Here is a 15833-nt window from a genome sequence, read left to right as displayed (position 1 = left end):
AGTAAAAAAAAAAAAATTTAATTAAGTGATAAATTGCTAGAACTAATTAACATCCATATAATATCTATTGTCATGTACATCCCATTGCAAATTCCAGCAGTAGTGACCTTGATATTCAGATCAGAACATCTATTCAATCTAAAGGATTCTTTCTGAGTATGTTTACATTCTAGTTCCATGTGAACACACTTGATGCATTTAAACTAGTTCATATGTAGTTGATGGGCTCTCTCTTCTTTACTCTATAAACTTCAAATATAAAGACATCATAGTAACAAAAACCTTAACCTTTTGTATTGAAAAGAATTCTGGCAAAGAGCTTCAGTCAAAGAGATTGCATCTTTTTCACTCAGATCTCTCCTCCAAACCTTGATGTTTGATGCATAAGACCTAGTATAGCTCCAACGTTTGAGTGATCACATCGCTAAGGGACCGCTTTTTACACCATGTACCATATAGAGCATTCACTGTTCTCAAATGCTTGCTTTCTAGGTGCATGATTCAGATTATGTTCATCATCATCACTTAACTCGATAAACTCAGGTGCTTTGCTTTTTCTCATTTGTTTGTTCTTGACTGATTTTTTGAGACACAACATCACAATGGCCTTCAAGAGCAAAAGTACGTTAGTTCGTGGCAATTCTTCAAGAAGTGATGACTTTGAATAGTGCTGCTTTACTTCAGGAGGAAAAGTGAGATTCTCGAGGCAGTTCTACAGGATGCCTTGGAATGGTGCTACTCACTTTGAAGAATGTCATCACCTTTAACATCATGGGGAAATATATTAAATTATTCAGTTGATTTTTTGAAAAGAGGTCCTTCAGACTGCTGCCTCACTTCTTCTAGAATAGTTACACAGAATTGGTCTCCCTTTACTGGAGCAACTAAAGTTAAATCATGGAAATGAACACACAACATAGAGGGTTAAACTTTCTACTTTATCAAAAAAATATATAGAGACTGAATCCAAAGCTAAATTGAAATTACAGAGCATTTAATTATATCTAAATTGGAGCCAAATCAAAAATAGAACTGGACAGTGTTTGCTGCAAAACCCCCCACAGCTCCCATACAGGCAATCAATATTGCATGCAGTTTCTGCAGTAAATGCAGTAACTCCCCTAAATGGAGTTTGCCATACGTAGGCCAAAATCAATTGGATGCTAGATTGGTACCACTAGTCCAATCTTATATAAAGATCAATGAGGATATGAAGCCCTGATGGTAAACTATACCTCCAATTAGTGTGGTTCATGATTTCTCAACGGTTTCGTGTATGCTGTGTGTTTGTGGGCATAGACCAAAGCCATTTGCTTGTTTTTGCTTCACTAGTTTATATATAGGACGTTGACATTGTGGAGTTTGGTAGAAAAATGGTTTAGAGTTCAACAACAGCCGATTCTTGCCAAAAAGAAGCTAAGAGACAGTAACAAAGCTAGTCAATGTATTTGATAGTTATTGTTATACTCAATACAAAGATGTTGAAAATTATATAGACAAACCAGTTGAGAATTTTATATGAGTACATCAAAGGTGAGATTTTTAGCCATTTTTAGTGATGCATGATTAGATTGCAGAAGTAGAATTGTATTCACAAAGGATTCTGGAAGAGACCAGACTAAAGAGTATAGAAGCTGATTCTTGGAAAACAAAGGATCACAGGCTTCGAAAAATTAGGTACTAAGACATACTACAATGATGGAAATAGAACATGAGGCACACACAAAGACAACATGACATGAATATAAAAAATCATTCATTCCCCACCCCCCAAACACACACACTCAACTCAAGGGATAAAGTAGAAGGCATACCTACTTCCTACGCTTGTAAATTATCCAAGATTACATGGATTGGCTCCGGAGGATTGTAATGGTATGTGTTTTTGCATGGCCGGTATAAAAATTCAGGAAAACTTGTCAACAAAGGAAAATTATTGGCCTTGCACCCCAAGTTTGTTGATTTTTGTTAAACATTCAAGAAGCCTTTGGATATTCTTTCAGAAAAAAATCTGTAATTCTCAATCCAATGTTAGAAAAAATAACATAAATATATACCCTTATATTTGAAATATCAATGCTTACGATTAAAGAAAAACAATGCTTGGTCAATGCATATATGTTTGAACTATTGGTTGCAAATATCTAATGAATGATGTGTCTGAGCCAACAATGCAGCACCCCAAGAATAATATTTTATTTCTTCAATGTTTTCCAGAAGGCCAAGGCAGGAGCTTCAAACTGCAGATCCTGATGTATCCGGCATCACTATATAACCAATTACATACAATACAGCTGCTCTAACGTGTTGCCTAAACTCGTCACTGTTTTCACTTATTTCTGGAGGAGCTACCGTAAAAGTCCTCCTAAGATGAGCTAATTTTAAGTTGGTGATATATTCAACTTTTCCATCTCTGTCTCTATACATATTTTGCATCTTACCACCCTAGTACAAAGTAAAAAAAATTATTTGCATCTTTTTCATTGCTTATGACCGGCTTTGCCACTTTTTGGAAATCCGGATATATACAACACATCTTCTAATCCAATATGAAGGCTGTGTTCATTCATTATGAAACACCTTTCTTCAATATCATAATGTCTAAGAATCTCCTCCAAAAAAGAGGTATTATGCAGCCACTTACTAACACTTGACATGGTCAGCATTACTCTATGTCTACTAGATTGAGTCTTGCAAGTGGGTCTGACACACCCAAGTGGATGGATTTTAACAGGGTAGTGCTCTTCAAAATTCACACCAGTTGGGACTTGGGAGTCTTTGCAATATGAATCTAATTTTGAGTATTCAAACATACTTCTGAACTTTCGTTCAATCCTGCATATTCTAAAGTAAATTTCCAACCCCACCCATTCACACCCTTACTTTCAATCACTCATTTGACTTCTTGGCTTCTTGCAAGTCATGAACTGATCATTTTGACATCTTCATTTTGGGCTAACACTTAGTTTAAGAGAAATAAAATAGTAAACTCAAAGTCAAACATACCTCAAGAAATAACAGAATTAGTAAAAAAGATTAATTAAGAGATAACCTCTAGAACAAATTAACATCCATGTAATATACTATTGTCATGTACATCACACTGCAAATAGCAGCAGTTGCAACCTAAAATTTTCAGATCAGGACATCTATTCTATCTACAGGATTCTTTCTTGAGTATACTTACATTCTAGTTCCATTTGAAGATATACACATGATGCATTTCAACTAACAAGTTCATAGCTAGTTGGACTCTTCCTGTTTCCTACTCCATAGACTTCAAATATAACAGACATCATAGTAACAAAAACCTAACTTTTTCTTCTGTTTGAGGGAAAATTCTGACAAAGAGCTTCAGTCAAAGAGATTGCATCTTTTTCATTCTGAACTGTCCTCCAAACCTAGAAATTTGATGTATAAGAATTAGTATTGCTCCAACATTTGAGCAATGACATTGATAAAGGATCCCTTTTTTCACCATGTGGACCCACATAATACCATAAAGAGCATTCACAATTCTAAACTGCTTGCTTTCAAGGTGCATGACTCAGATCTTGGGGAAAATTCTCTGGCAAAGAGCTTCAGTTTTGGGGAAAATTCTGGCTAAGAGCTTCGGTCAAGGAGACTGCATCTTGTTCACTCTGATCTTTCCTCCAAACCTTGAAGTTCAATGGAGAATTAGTATCACTCCAACGTTTGAGCACCGACATCGAAAAGGGACCCCTTTTTTCACCATGTGGACCCACACAATACCATATAGAGCATCCAGTGTTCTCAATTGCTTGCTTTCTAGGTGCATGATTCAGAATTTGTTCATCATCATCACTTAACTCAATAAACTCAACTGTTGACATGTTTTGCTTTTTCTCATTTGTCTGTTCATGACTTATTTTTGGAGAAATAACATCGCAATGGCCCTCAAGAGCAAAAGTGCGTGATTTTTGTGGCAATTCTTCAAGAAGCAATGACTTTGAACGGCGCTGCTTTACTTCAGGAGTAAAAGTGAGAGATCCTTGTGGCAAAACTTCAGGATGCAAAGCCCTGGAATAGTGCTGCTCTCTTTGAAGAATGTCGTCACCTTTAACATCAGGGGCAAATTTATGAAATTGTTCAGTTGATTTTTTGTATAGAGATCCTTCAGACTGCTGCTTCTCTTCTGGGATAGGCACACGGAATTGGACTGCCTTTACTGGGGCAACAAAAGCTAAGCCATGGAAATGAACACACAATATAGAGGGTTAAACTTTCTACTTTATCAAAGAACATCTACAGACTGAATCAAAAGCTAAATTGAAATTACAGAGCATTTCATTATCCAAATTGGGGCCGAATCAACAACTGAACTGTACAGTCTGCTGAAAACCCCCCACGGCTCCCATGAGGGAACTCCATGCGCTGGCAATAAAGTATTGCATGCATTTTCTGCAGTAAATGCAGGTCCCTTAAATGAAAATAAAAAGGATGCTTGATTGGTACCTCTAGTCCAATTTTAGACAAAGATCAAGGAGGATATGAAGCCCTGATGGTAAACTATACCTCCAATTAGTGTGGTTCATAACTTCTCAACAGTAATGTGTATGTTGTGTGTGTTAGTGGGCATAGACCAAAGCTATTTGCTTGTTTTCTGCTTCACTATTTTCTCTACAGGGTGTTGGCATTGTAGAGTTTAGTAGAAAAGTGATTTAGAGTTCAACAACAGCTGATCTTGCAAAAAGAAGCTAAGACAATAACAAAGCTAGTCAACTTATTTGATAATTATTCTCATACTCAATACAAAGATGTTGAAAATTATAGACTTACTAGCTAAGAATTTTATGAAAATATCAAAGGTGAGATTAGCCATTTTTAGTGACGCACAATTAGATTGCAGAGAAACAGTAGAATTAAATTCACAAATGACTCTGGAAAAGACCAGACTTATAGAAGCTGATTCTTGGAAGACAGTTTCCTATAATATTTTGCAACCATCAAGATACTCAAAATTTTGCAGAAGAATCATTGATTTAGTTTGACATATTAGATTTCGAAAAGGCAAAAAAAGAACGGAATCTTGAAGTATTGTCAGAATTTAGAAACCTTGATTCTGCATGCATACATGTCCAGCTCCCATTCAATTATTGGACACAAAAACTACTGAAATTTCAAACAAAGATCAATCTGCAAAATCCATAGTAATAGACACGAGTACACAACTCAAACAGACAGATACATGTCTTTATTATGCACATATAATTTATTTTTATCATAAAAGTCAAAACTCAGCAAACCTGCAGGATATTTTCCACCATTTGGGTAGCAAGAAGTTCCTTTGCCTTTTAAATCAGTGCAGGGGAGTTCAGAAGTCCCAGGGGCTAATTCTGGCAAGCATCCTTGTTTATCTTTTCTAGAAGAGTCCTCAAAAGTGAGTTCATCCTCTACTACATCAGCAATTACTTCTGGAACCTCATGCAGCAACCGTGACTGTTCTGATGGTTTCTGAAGCAGCATCTTTCTATCCATGTATTCAGAAAGCTTATGTGCAAGTTAAGCATCACATTTTTTTTCATCAAGAAATATATAGACCAGACTAATTCTGGACACTACAAATACAGAAATCAATTAAACTGGAAGAAATAATAAAGACACTAATAATTTATACTGAACATATGAAAATGCCAATCAACAGAAACTTCCAATTGATATGAGGTTTCGAATGGACTTGTCATCACATGAATAGAAGAAAGCTGTGAGCTTGTGACCCAGTAGAAGGTGTCTTTAATGTAAGAAGTATACACATCACTAGCTTTCTATTGATTTTATTTTTCTGCATTTAGAATTTAGAATTTTATGTTCCAACTACAAGAATTGTTGATTCAACAATCCCCTCTTTCATGGGGCTGGGCTCCATCCCATGAGAGAGGGGCTGTTCAAGCAACAATGAGGAGAGTTGAAATAAAACCCCTTATAAACAAACATAACAATACATACGCACATATTATAGGTAGTTGTTATTTCAAATCAAAAATTGTTTTCACACTCCCATCTCTCATGGTGGTGGGTCCCATCCCATGAGAGGGGCAATGTTCAAGCAACAATCTGGAGTTGAAATAGCAACTCCCATATATATAATGGTAAAGTCTTCGACTACCAAACAAAAGTGCAAATATGATTCTTGAGAGCAGTCACTTAATGCATGAAAGAAAAAATGCTGAAATGTAAGACTGTATTCAAGCCACCAGTTCAGGATCCCACTTAAGTGGGACCAACACTGGCCAATCACCTTTTACATGATCACCTCAACCTTAATCTCATGGTGTGTTTTAATAACACAAGAATCATATTTGAGAATCCATAGCTTCCCAGAATGGTCCATTAATACTGAATTTGAGTTACATATACTGCATAAAGAAAGGATATTCTCTTCTCCAGCCCTTTTCATTTGCCTGATCAATGCGTCTTTGCAATAAAATCAGCTCTCGCACAATCCACTATCATATAAAAATTCCAAGATAATATAAATCATAACAGCAAAATCAGGAGAATAGCAGCTATCAAAATAAATAGAGAGGCACAACACACCATGGGGTGTTTGGGAATTTTAGATTGTGTTTGAACACACAAGGAGGTTAGCATAACCAAGATTAATATAGAGAAAATAGAGAGACGACCGCTTATAAAACTTCCAAACTGAACCCTTATAAATAAATTCCCAAAAAAAAAAAAAAATGAAGAACATATTTAAAGCTGGAAAACAGTTTGACTGTATTTGAGATGCTGCATGTAAGACAGTCAAATGACTTGATTTCAAGGAACTAGAAGTACATGGAATTAGCCATGCACCCCCCAACCCCCCCCCCCCCCCCCCCCCCCCGCGCGCGTTTTTTCTCAGTGGTAGGGGTGCAAAGAAAGAATTAGGGAACGAATTGAAGAATATGAATCCTTAATACTCCACATTTATTTAACCATCCATAAACTTCAAAAAAATCACAGTTACACTCTTCTTACTCTAAAAAATCTAAAATATATCTTGAACTCATTTCAAATTCAACTCTACAACTTTAGTGAATAGGTGAATGTGCACCAAGTTGCTCCAGAGAAATGATTATGAATATCATATAACATGTCCGCAAAATTATGATTTTTTTAGATCTTTCATTATCTTGCTTGAGTGTTTTTTTTTTTTTTTTTGGGTATCCAATATGAGAAATTCAGTTATCAATCTGTCTCTAACAATAATCAGGGAGGCACCCCAGACCTGAAATGTCTTTCAATTTATACTCCAAGACTGCAAAGAATAGGCCAGGGAGCCCCAAAGTAAACATAAAGAAGTTATAGTGAATCCTAATATTTGACACATCCAGAAAAGTTTTTATTTCTTTTCTTCTTCTACCATGGAATGTCATTTCTTCCTTTTCCACATGCATGCTTGTCAGCCCATATGTACTCTTGGAATTACACTATAAATGACATAATCTTCTAACTTTTTAAGTAGATAGAGAAAAATTAAAATAAACACACGTGTATCAAAAAAGAGAACATATAGTCTCGATACATACATGCTTTATTATATCCTCATGCAGAGTTCTAGCCTTCTCCTCAAACTCCACCTATAAAAGAAGGCAAACTATTTAAGGAGCTGGAATAGCAGTTTTTAATTCATTACTTGCAAGGTATTACATAAGCACCATAAAATTATTCACAACCAATACAGCAAAAGGTGAAAATCATATCATCCCAGATACATGATATAAATGAAATATATCATCCCACAAGGTAAAAAACCTCAACATACACCAATATTAGGGAAAATATAAATGAAATATAAAATTATTTTTTTCTTTTCTATTGGATAACTTAAATTTATTTAAAGAAAGAAGAAAGAAGAACAACTTAAGTATATGAGGAGAATACAAAAGGTCCCCATAAAATTTACAATCTAAAGTCTGCTTTTCTTTTTTGGCTGCTAGTTTAGAATCCTCATAAGTAATAAATATATTCTTGGAGCAATGAACAGTAAACACTCAAATACACATAATTACACTATGCAAGCACAAAAAACAGTTTAAGCATGAAAAGGCAGGCCACTAATTGTACTTTTTTTTTTTTTGATAAGTGACGGGCCACTAATTATACTTTCTAGATCATGTAGCAAAGATGTAGCATAACATAAGAGAAGGTTCCTCAATTCCTTACGAGCAAAATTGTTTCCATAATACGTGGACAATTATTTCCTAACTAGGTCTCCTTCCAAGAATTTTAATAATTCCTGTTTGACTGTTCCAATATTACAAAGGTGCTTATCTAGAATATTTTAAAGCTAGGCATTAGGGGATAGATTTTTCAAGGAAAACCAAAACTGATGCAACTCTGAAATTAAAGAACAGAAAAATAAAAATAACCAAGGAATCAACACCTAGGCTTGCTTGGAATTGGTACCAAGCAAGAAAGCAAAGCCTAGGAATATGCACCTAGGAAAGCAAATGACTTCTAAAATTATATAAAAATAAATTTGTCTTCACGCTTCCCGAATCACTCCCATCCAATTTGTTACTTTATTTCCACAATACAGTGGTCTGCTATTCAAGAATAATTATTACACAATTTAGCAGATATAGGCACCACTTAGAAAGTGGGAAGTGTTTCAATTTCAAAAGAAAGATGCTTGAGCCTCTGAAGCAAAGAGCCAATCATGATATATCCAAGTAACAGGTAGCTATTTCCCAGAAGAACATTAAAATGGTGTCCATAAATAGTCGTGAAAATTCTTGAAAATGCTTATGAGGATTTTAATTATAATCTACATAAAGTTGAAAATTTGAGGTTCATGCATGTTCCATCCTTTCATTTCCAAATTACCTCAGTTTGAAAGCAGATTTTCTAAAAGACTCACCCCACAGCCAAAAGAGACAGAACTTAAAAAAAAAAGAAAAAGAAGAAGGGCAAGACCTTCATAAAATAATGTCTACCATGTGGAAGAAAATTCCAATTGTTTGTACCCTACCAATGACTAAGGCTCAAGATATATAAAATCAAGAGTCCTTTGCAAAAGACTGTTGTTAGTTGTAATTCGTTTCCACAAAGAAAGCAATGTGCTTTTACATATTGTTTCCCATTTTAAAGATAATCAAATATTGATTCTATTAGTATAGTTAATCCCTAGTGTATCTGGGTGCCGTCCCCTTGGCATCTTTTACATTAATTTTTGCACTTGTCAAAAAAGAAAAAAATCTATTAAAACACTTGATCAATTTCTTGAGATCTGATATATATTAGTACTAGTGACTTTGAAGTTTCCACAATGCCTTTTGAATTTACAGTAAGTGACACTACTTACAACAGTAGGCTTTCTGAGCAGGCCATCTTTCACTCTTTGGAGCAGATCCTCACATTCTTCCTGAAAAAAGACAGCATCTGATCATTGGGATTTTCATTTAAAACCAGCACATATTTGGAACTAAACAATAATTTCTGCTAGAAAGCAAGGGGTATGTCAATTGATGAGGAAAATATTGTAATTAGGAAAGGTTTCACTGATGAACTATGGCTAAAAACTCTACTCAACCAGAAAATTAAAAAGCATTTTTCCTTTGCAATTACAGATCAGTAGAAACCATATTTAAGAAAATCTTTTACAACATCAACTCTGGATAAACCCAGTGCTCACTGTAGAAACATGTCCTAAGATTTTCATTTTCTTTTTCCAGCAAAGCTCATAACTAAACCATCATTTTTTCTGATAGGTAGCTCATAACTAAATCAACATAAATTAAACTAGTAGATATATAAATTTAATTATTATAATTGACTTAGGAAATTAATCATCCCATGTTTCTTTTGATTTTTATACTATTGTGCTTTTATATCTTTATAAATAGGACAAAAATACTATAGAAACAAAAGAAAATAAAGACATTCAAAACACTAACACTGTTGTTACCTTAGAGAAGTCATCATCAGAAAGCTTGCAAATGGATACATCTTTTGGACGATTGGAAACTTGTAGGAGTGTTTCACCATTTGTTGAAGCTCTCTTTATGCCTGTGATGATAAAAGTTACAACACACAAAAGAAGGTTTAGTCATCCAAGACAGGAACTTTATAGCATTCACTGAAAGAACATTCGCCAAAAGACTGATCTAGTTTCATGTCCAGTGCAAGTGATAGTAAGGAGATATATATAATTAGATGAATCCTAGATCTTCTGAGCTACTCTTATCTATCTTCCCATAAGCTGTCTTAACATGGCCTAGACTTGGAATCAACTTCATTAAAAGAGTAATTTACATTTCCCACCGGGATGGTTTTTGAAATTAAAGTTCATAATGGGGAGTAAATTATGGAGTTTTTTTTTTTTTTTTTTTTTTTTTTTTTTTTTTTTACACTTAGTTTCCTCAGGTTATATAGTATTTATTTGACACTTAGATTTTCATGTTATTAGAACCAATTCCTAAAACTACAAGCCACTGCTATATGACAAGCCACATCTTTAAGGCATTCAAACGCCACAAATTTGTGAAACCCAGAATCTAGTACTACTTTTATGTGTATGATCCATGTAAAGGTTTTTCGGTCCAAGCAGAAAATTCCGCACCACATTTGTACCTAAGTTGTTTTAGTGATTAAAAGTATTAAATAAAAAATTGTTGTTATAATAAAGAATTAAGCTTTGCCATAATTTTTACTCAGAAACAACATTATGTTATTAAAGTAAATTCAGAAGTGACAAACGTAACAATAACTCTCTGGAACAGCTATGACAGCAAAGATCCCTGTAACTATTAGTTATTCATAATTTGTAGCCATTAATAAGGAAATTACCTTTAACTTGCACAAGCTGATGAGTATTTTTTTGCAAGTAGTCATTTGGGTCTGACTTTATTCTCACAAAACTTCCCATTAATTTGCCTTCAAAAGTTTCAGGCTGCTTCAACAGCTCTTCCACTAAACTCCTCTTCAAATAGACAAGCTTGATGTTTTCAACAACTATGGATGCAAAACAGCTTCGCTGTACAACTGGAGTTACAATTGGAGTTGATTCCTTCAGAGATATTCCATCTGAGCTCAACTTTCTTTGCCTTTTAGAGGGGAACAAAACACCTTCATCCCTTTCTTCTGAACTACACCCAAACTCAGATTCCTCCCATTGCTCAAGGTTCACAGCAAAGTGAGCTTTCAGGAGGTTATGTATACTATTTTTAATCACCGACTTTCTTCCTAAGAGAGATTGTAGCCTCTCATCACAAAGAACTCTCTTCTTTTTTTCTGGGTCAAAAAGCTTGTTCTCTCTACAATAATCAGTAATGATAGTCGTAACATCATTTTGTGATAATTCTTTGGTTGAATCTTTACCGATAGAAGAAAGAAATTCTATGAGAGGTCTTGAGCCCCATCCAATGAACTCCTTTTTCTTTGATTTTGCCTTCTTTTTCATTGCACTTTTATCTCCCTTGGATCTCTTCCTTTTTCCCACAGCCTTGTTTTCTACTATATCATCCAGGTCCTCATAATCAGATACTATAAGGTGACTTTCTTCGTCAAATTGATCATCGTCTTCATCTTCTTCCCCTTCACAAGTTTCATTTGAATCATAGCCAGCCCTGTAGTTCTTATTCTTCTTCAGTAATTTATCTGCGGAATGGACATGCTTTGAAGTTAACCCTTCCTTTTCTTTGATTATCTCCCAATATTCCTTGAAAAGGCCCTCATATGTATCTCTATCTTTGAAGTCTATCTTGCCCTGTATCATAACCAGATAGCTAATGGGAAAAAAAGTAACAAGACTTAAATTTATTTGGCCAAACCAATAAGACACTTATTGAAAGAAGAAAAAGAACCCTCAAGAAGCTGAAACAAAAGTAGGAAAACTGATTATTTGAATCCATTGATGAAAATAAGGTTTAGGTTATTTGCAAAATATAATTATGCCTTTTTTTCACCTGAGACTTAACCTTCATAATCTAAAGATCAGCATTAAATTCTCATCTTTTCATTTCACTTACAAGCCACTTATCCTTGTAATGAACTTTGGCAAGCTATAGGCTGAAGAGCTATTTTCTTTTGTTATTAAATCACTAGTTCTGTGAATGATTGGGAGAACTTCCTTAAAAAAATTATTTTGAAAAATTCTGAATGTAACAAAAATGGAAACAATCAAACAAAAGAGATAAGATAGGATTATGTCAAGACAGCCATTCTCGCTCTCTCTCTCTCTCAGCATTTTTCTTTGTCTAAGACTCTATGTTGCTCCTCTCTTGTATACTTATGGACTAAAAAAGTGGATTCTTGGTGGCTTTTAGACTTTTAGTTGAATTAAAAAAAAGGAAAAACAATATAAGAAGATAGTTGAAGAAGCAACAAATCCTGAATACAAGAAAGAACGAATTAGAGATGTTTTATATGGTACTGGCATGTCTAATGTGGTTAATTTGGCAGGAATGTAAAAAATGAACTTTTGAAGATATTGAGAGGCCCCTAGATCTGGTAAAGTCTCTGCTAGTAGGGACTTTGTTTGAGTGGTCTTGTATTTGGGGTTTTACGCAATGTATTTCTATTTTTGATTTCTTACAATCTGTTAGCATTTCTTATTGATTTGTTAATATTGTTTCAAGTACAGTGTGTTCATCATTGTGAACACAGAGTACATTTTTATTTAATAAAACTTCTATTACCTATTAAAAAAAAAAAAAAAAAAAATTCAAATTAGAGATGTATTTCCAGAGTCAGACAACCATACCCCATCAAAGTCGACATCGATGTTTTCTTCTATAAGTTGTGCAAGAATCAAGCAGTGATTGCAAAATCCTTTCTTCCCTCTAACACATGCAAACTCAGCATCACAGATGCAGCGTCCACAAACAGCATTTGGGCAACAAAAGCACTGAAATTTTGAGTTTTTCTGGCAAATGAAGCAAGAATGCCAACCTAAAATATAAAACTTTAGCTTTTTATAAGCAGGTACAACTACAATGATGCAAGCATAAAATAGAGGGGCTAATAAAAAATACTAAGAAAGCACCACAAAGTACTATAGAAAGGCTTAGTTTATTTAGAAAGTAAAGTAATTTGCCGATGAAGTGGAGCTGAAAGATGATCTATCTTCCGTAACTGCACAAATTTAGGATGAAAAAAACATTGACATAATATGATGGAACATATTTTCTCTATCAATTGCAAAGTTGGGTATGCATTTTTCATTATTTGAGGTAAAAAATCATAGTAATATTACTTAATTCAATATCCAATAGGCAAAAATTTGGTCCAGATTTAAATGGTGCTATTTCCCTAAACCATTAAGATAATGTGGCAGGTGTGACATCTAGGATAATCAAAATGGGGAAAAGGTTGTGGCACACATATCATATGTATCATACATAAAAAAGGGATGTGTTGTCAGGCTCCATGTATTTCACATATACCTAATCTGCATGATGCTTGAACAGTAGAATTCATTCAAAATGACAGAATATTACACAGAAGTATCATCATAGATAAAATTTAGTAGCTAACCGCAAGTCCAGCGATCTACAGTCTTCACAAAAGAATCATCTCTTCCCACACAATGAGGATGATACGCTTTAAGACAATCCCTGAAAGAAATGAATATGCTATAAAAAAAAAAACTGAAAATGTCTTTTGACACCACACCAAAAAGTATATTTTATATGAAAGTTCTTAGGAGAGAGACATAATAATTTCCAATTATATTTGAAAGTTCTTAGGAGAAAGAGATGTATCAGTATCCAGTTATATAGGATATATAGGAATTTATACATCTGACCAGCATCACTAATCACCTAGCCCGTTAGAAACATAGCATGCTTGTGCTAGCAAAGACCAAGTTTGTAGCAGGGAACTGGTAACCAGAAATCAAATATGCACCATGACAAGTTTCTTAATTCTGAAAACTAAAAGTAGATATATAATTCCTTTGATCAAACATGTAAGATATTAGCAAAATCATAAATTTGAACAGACTTTCAAATCATCCGGTGCCATTAGTAATATATCATAGTAATACTCGTGTGCCTAAATGCCAAGCTTGTATCTAAATACTGTTTACCACAAAGCAAATGTATTAAATTACAAGTTTCTTAATTCTGAAACCAATATTACACCTACAATATCTTTGATGACTTAACCTAGCATTTTAAGTTTTATTTTAGACATATGGATCAGATTGTAGAGGTGGAAAACCAGCAGCAGTAAACACTTAGCAGCAGAAGTCATTAAGCTGCAGCAACCCACCATCAGAAAGGGTTGGTAATCAGGTAATGACAAGTTAATTTATCCAAATTTTGGGCAGATTATTTAAACATCATTCTAATACCACAAAAACAAAAGTGACCATATAAAATAAAAGGACCAAAATATTTCATCCAAATTTACTGTTCATTCAATCCAGGCACCACACCCTTGCTTTATATCACAGTTATAATAATAATTCCAAAGCCAATGAGCTACCCTCCACCACAGGTGCCTTAAATTCCTCACTCAATCATATGCATGGCACGTGCAACAAAATCCAACAAACAAACATGTTTGATACTGATTTGGACACCCCATTATTTTATTTTATCCAACTCTCTCTTCCATAGCATTGTAAATGACAAAACTGCCCTTATTACTAAAGATTGAGAGGACCAACTTTTGAATTTTTTTAAATAAATAATTGGCATGCCCAAATGAAAAAAGTTGTGGTTTTTTTGAGAACTCACTTGTACTCACAGACCATGAGCAACCCTCCATCTTTGCAGATGAAGCAGTAATCTTCTGCAATCTCTTCCTTCTTTCTCCTATTCTTCCTTGCCATAATCTTTGAACCAAACACTATCTAACTTCCAAAATTAATCCCAGGGCAACCCAAATCCTTGAAACTCAAAAGCTGAGAAACCCTGTCAAATAAACAAGAAATATCAGATATACATACACCATCTCTCTCTCTCCCCACCACGATCAAGTTAAACTAAACTTATGCTAAATTATCACAGTCCCATTTGCAAAAAAGAAGCAAAGAATGTAACAATAAATTTGCAAATCTAAGGGAAAAGAGAATTAATCATAAAAAGTAATGTTGAATGAAAGCCTAAAAATATATGTATAACACAATAATATAAAACAAAACAAAAGATATATTAAACGAAATACTAGAACAGCATTCTGGGCAATATATGAAATTCTTTATTATACATTAAAAAAAAACCAACTTGTGAGAGATAGACCTTATAAAATCAGAAAAGTAATTTAAGATGTTCCTTCTCTGAAAGTTGACGCTTTTTTTGTCTCTCTAAAACTTGGTCATCACAGAAATGACCTTTTTTTAATTTGGGTAATTCTATGAAGACCCATCTGAGAAAAAAGACCAAAAAAATAGAATAAAGCACAGACCTTTACCTTTCAAATTTGCAAACCAAACAGCTAAAAATGTTGCAATGAAGCTTGGGTGGAAGACCCTTGTGAAATGAAGAGCTAAAAAGATTGTGTTTGAGACTTGAGCCAGCGAGAAAACACAACAATGTTGGGTGGCAACCGTGGCATTGGGATTGTATTTATAGTGGGTTTTCACTTTTCAGCGTTTATGTCAGAGGATTTGCGTCAAGTGTCAGACGTTAATATCATTATCCAGGTTCTGGATTATTAAAATAAAAAAAAATTTCATGTTCTGAAAAATCTGCATTTTCTTTTTTCGTTTTGTTTTTACATAGTAAATTAGTAATAGTAGTACTCTTTTTTTTTTTTTTTTGAGAATCTGTAATAGTAGTACTCTATTGCCAAAAAATAGGCCAAATAAATTTTGACCTTTTCAATATAAATCTCAAGGTAAAAAAATATAATGTTGATAAATTAAGATTTAAGTA

General features: G+C 34.1%; 1 protein-coding gene across 5 annotated transcripts; it reads right to left on the bottom strand.

Moving 5' to 3' along the window:
• Positions 1–3040: 3040 nt before the first annotated feature.
• On the bottom strand, positions 3041–15476 carry LOC115977608 (uncharacterized protein At5g08430-like). Of its 5 annotated transcripts, none has more exons than XM_031099554.1 (11): positions 15364–15476; positions 14694–14870; positions 13486–13565; positions 12713–12900; positions 10798–11716; positions 9917–10017; positions 9314–9373; positions 7536–7586; positions 6397–6467; positions 5268–5512; positions 3041–4204 (listed from the first exon to the last, which is right to left on the bottom strand). In XM_031099554.1, exons 2-11 carry the CDS (start codon positions 14786–14788, stop codon positions 3582–3584), a joined length of 2433 nt encoding a protein of 810 aa, XP_030955414.1. In that variant the 5' UTR covers positions 14789–14870; positions 15364–15476; the 3' UTR covers positions 3041–3581. The 5 variants fall into 5 exon arrangements, with proteins under 5 accessions (XP_030955414.1, XP_030955413.1, XP_030955416.1 ...); XM_031099553.1 differs by having other exon boundaries at positions 15370–15476; XM_031099556.1 differs by lacking the exons at positions 14694–14870; positions 15364–15476 and adding an exon at positions 14173–14180.
• Between the last annotated feature and the right edge of the window lie 357 nt (positions 15477–15833).

The sequence above is a fragment of the Quercus lobata genome, chromosome 2 (assembly GCF_001633185.2).
Source record: "Quercus lobata isolate SW786 chromosome 2, ValleyOak3.0 Primary Assembly, whole genome shotgun sequence".
Classification (NCBI taxonomy): domain Eukaryota; kingdom Viridiplantae; phylum Streptophyta; class Magnoliopsida; order Fagales; family Fagaceae; genus Quercus; species Quercus lobata.
This window is presented reverse-complemented; position numbering and strand designations above follow the sequence as displayed.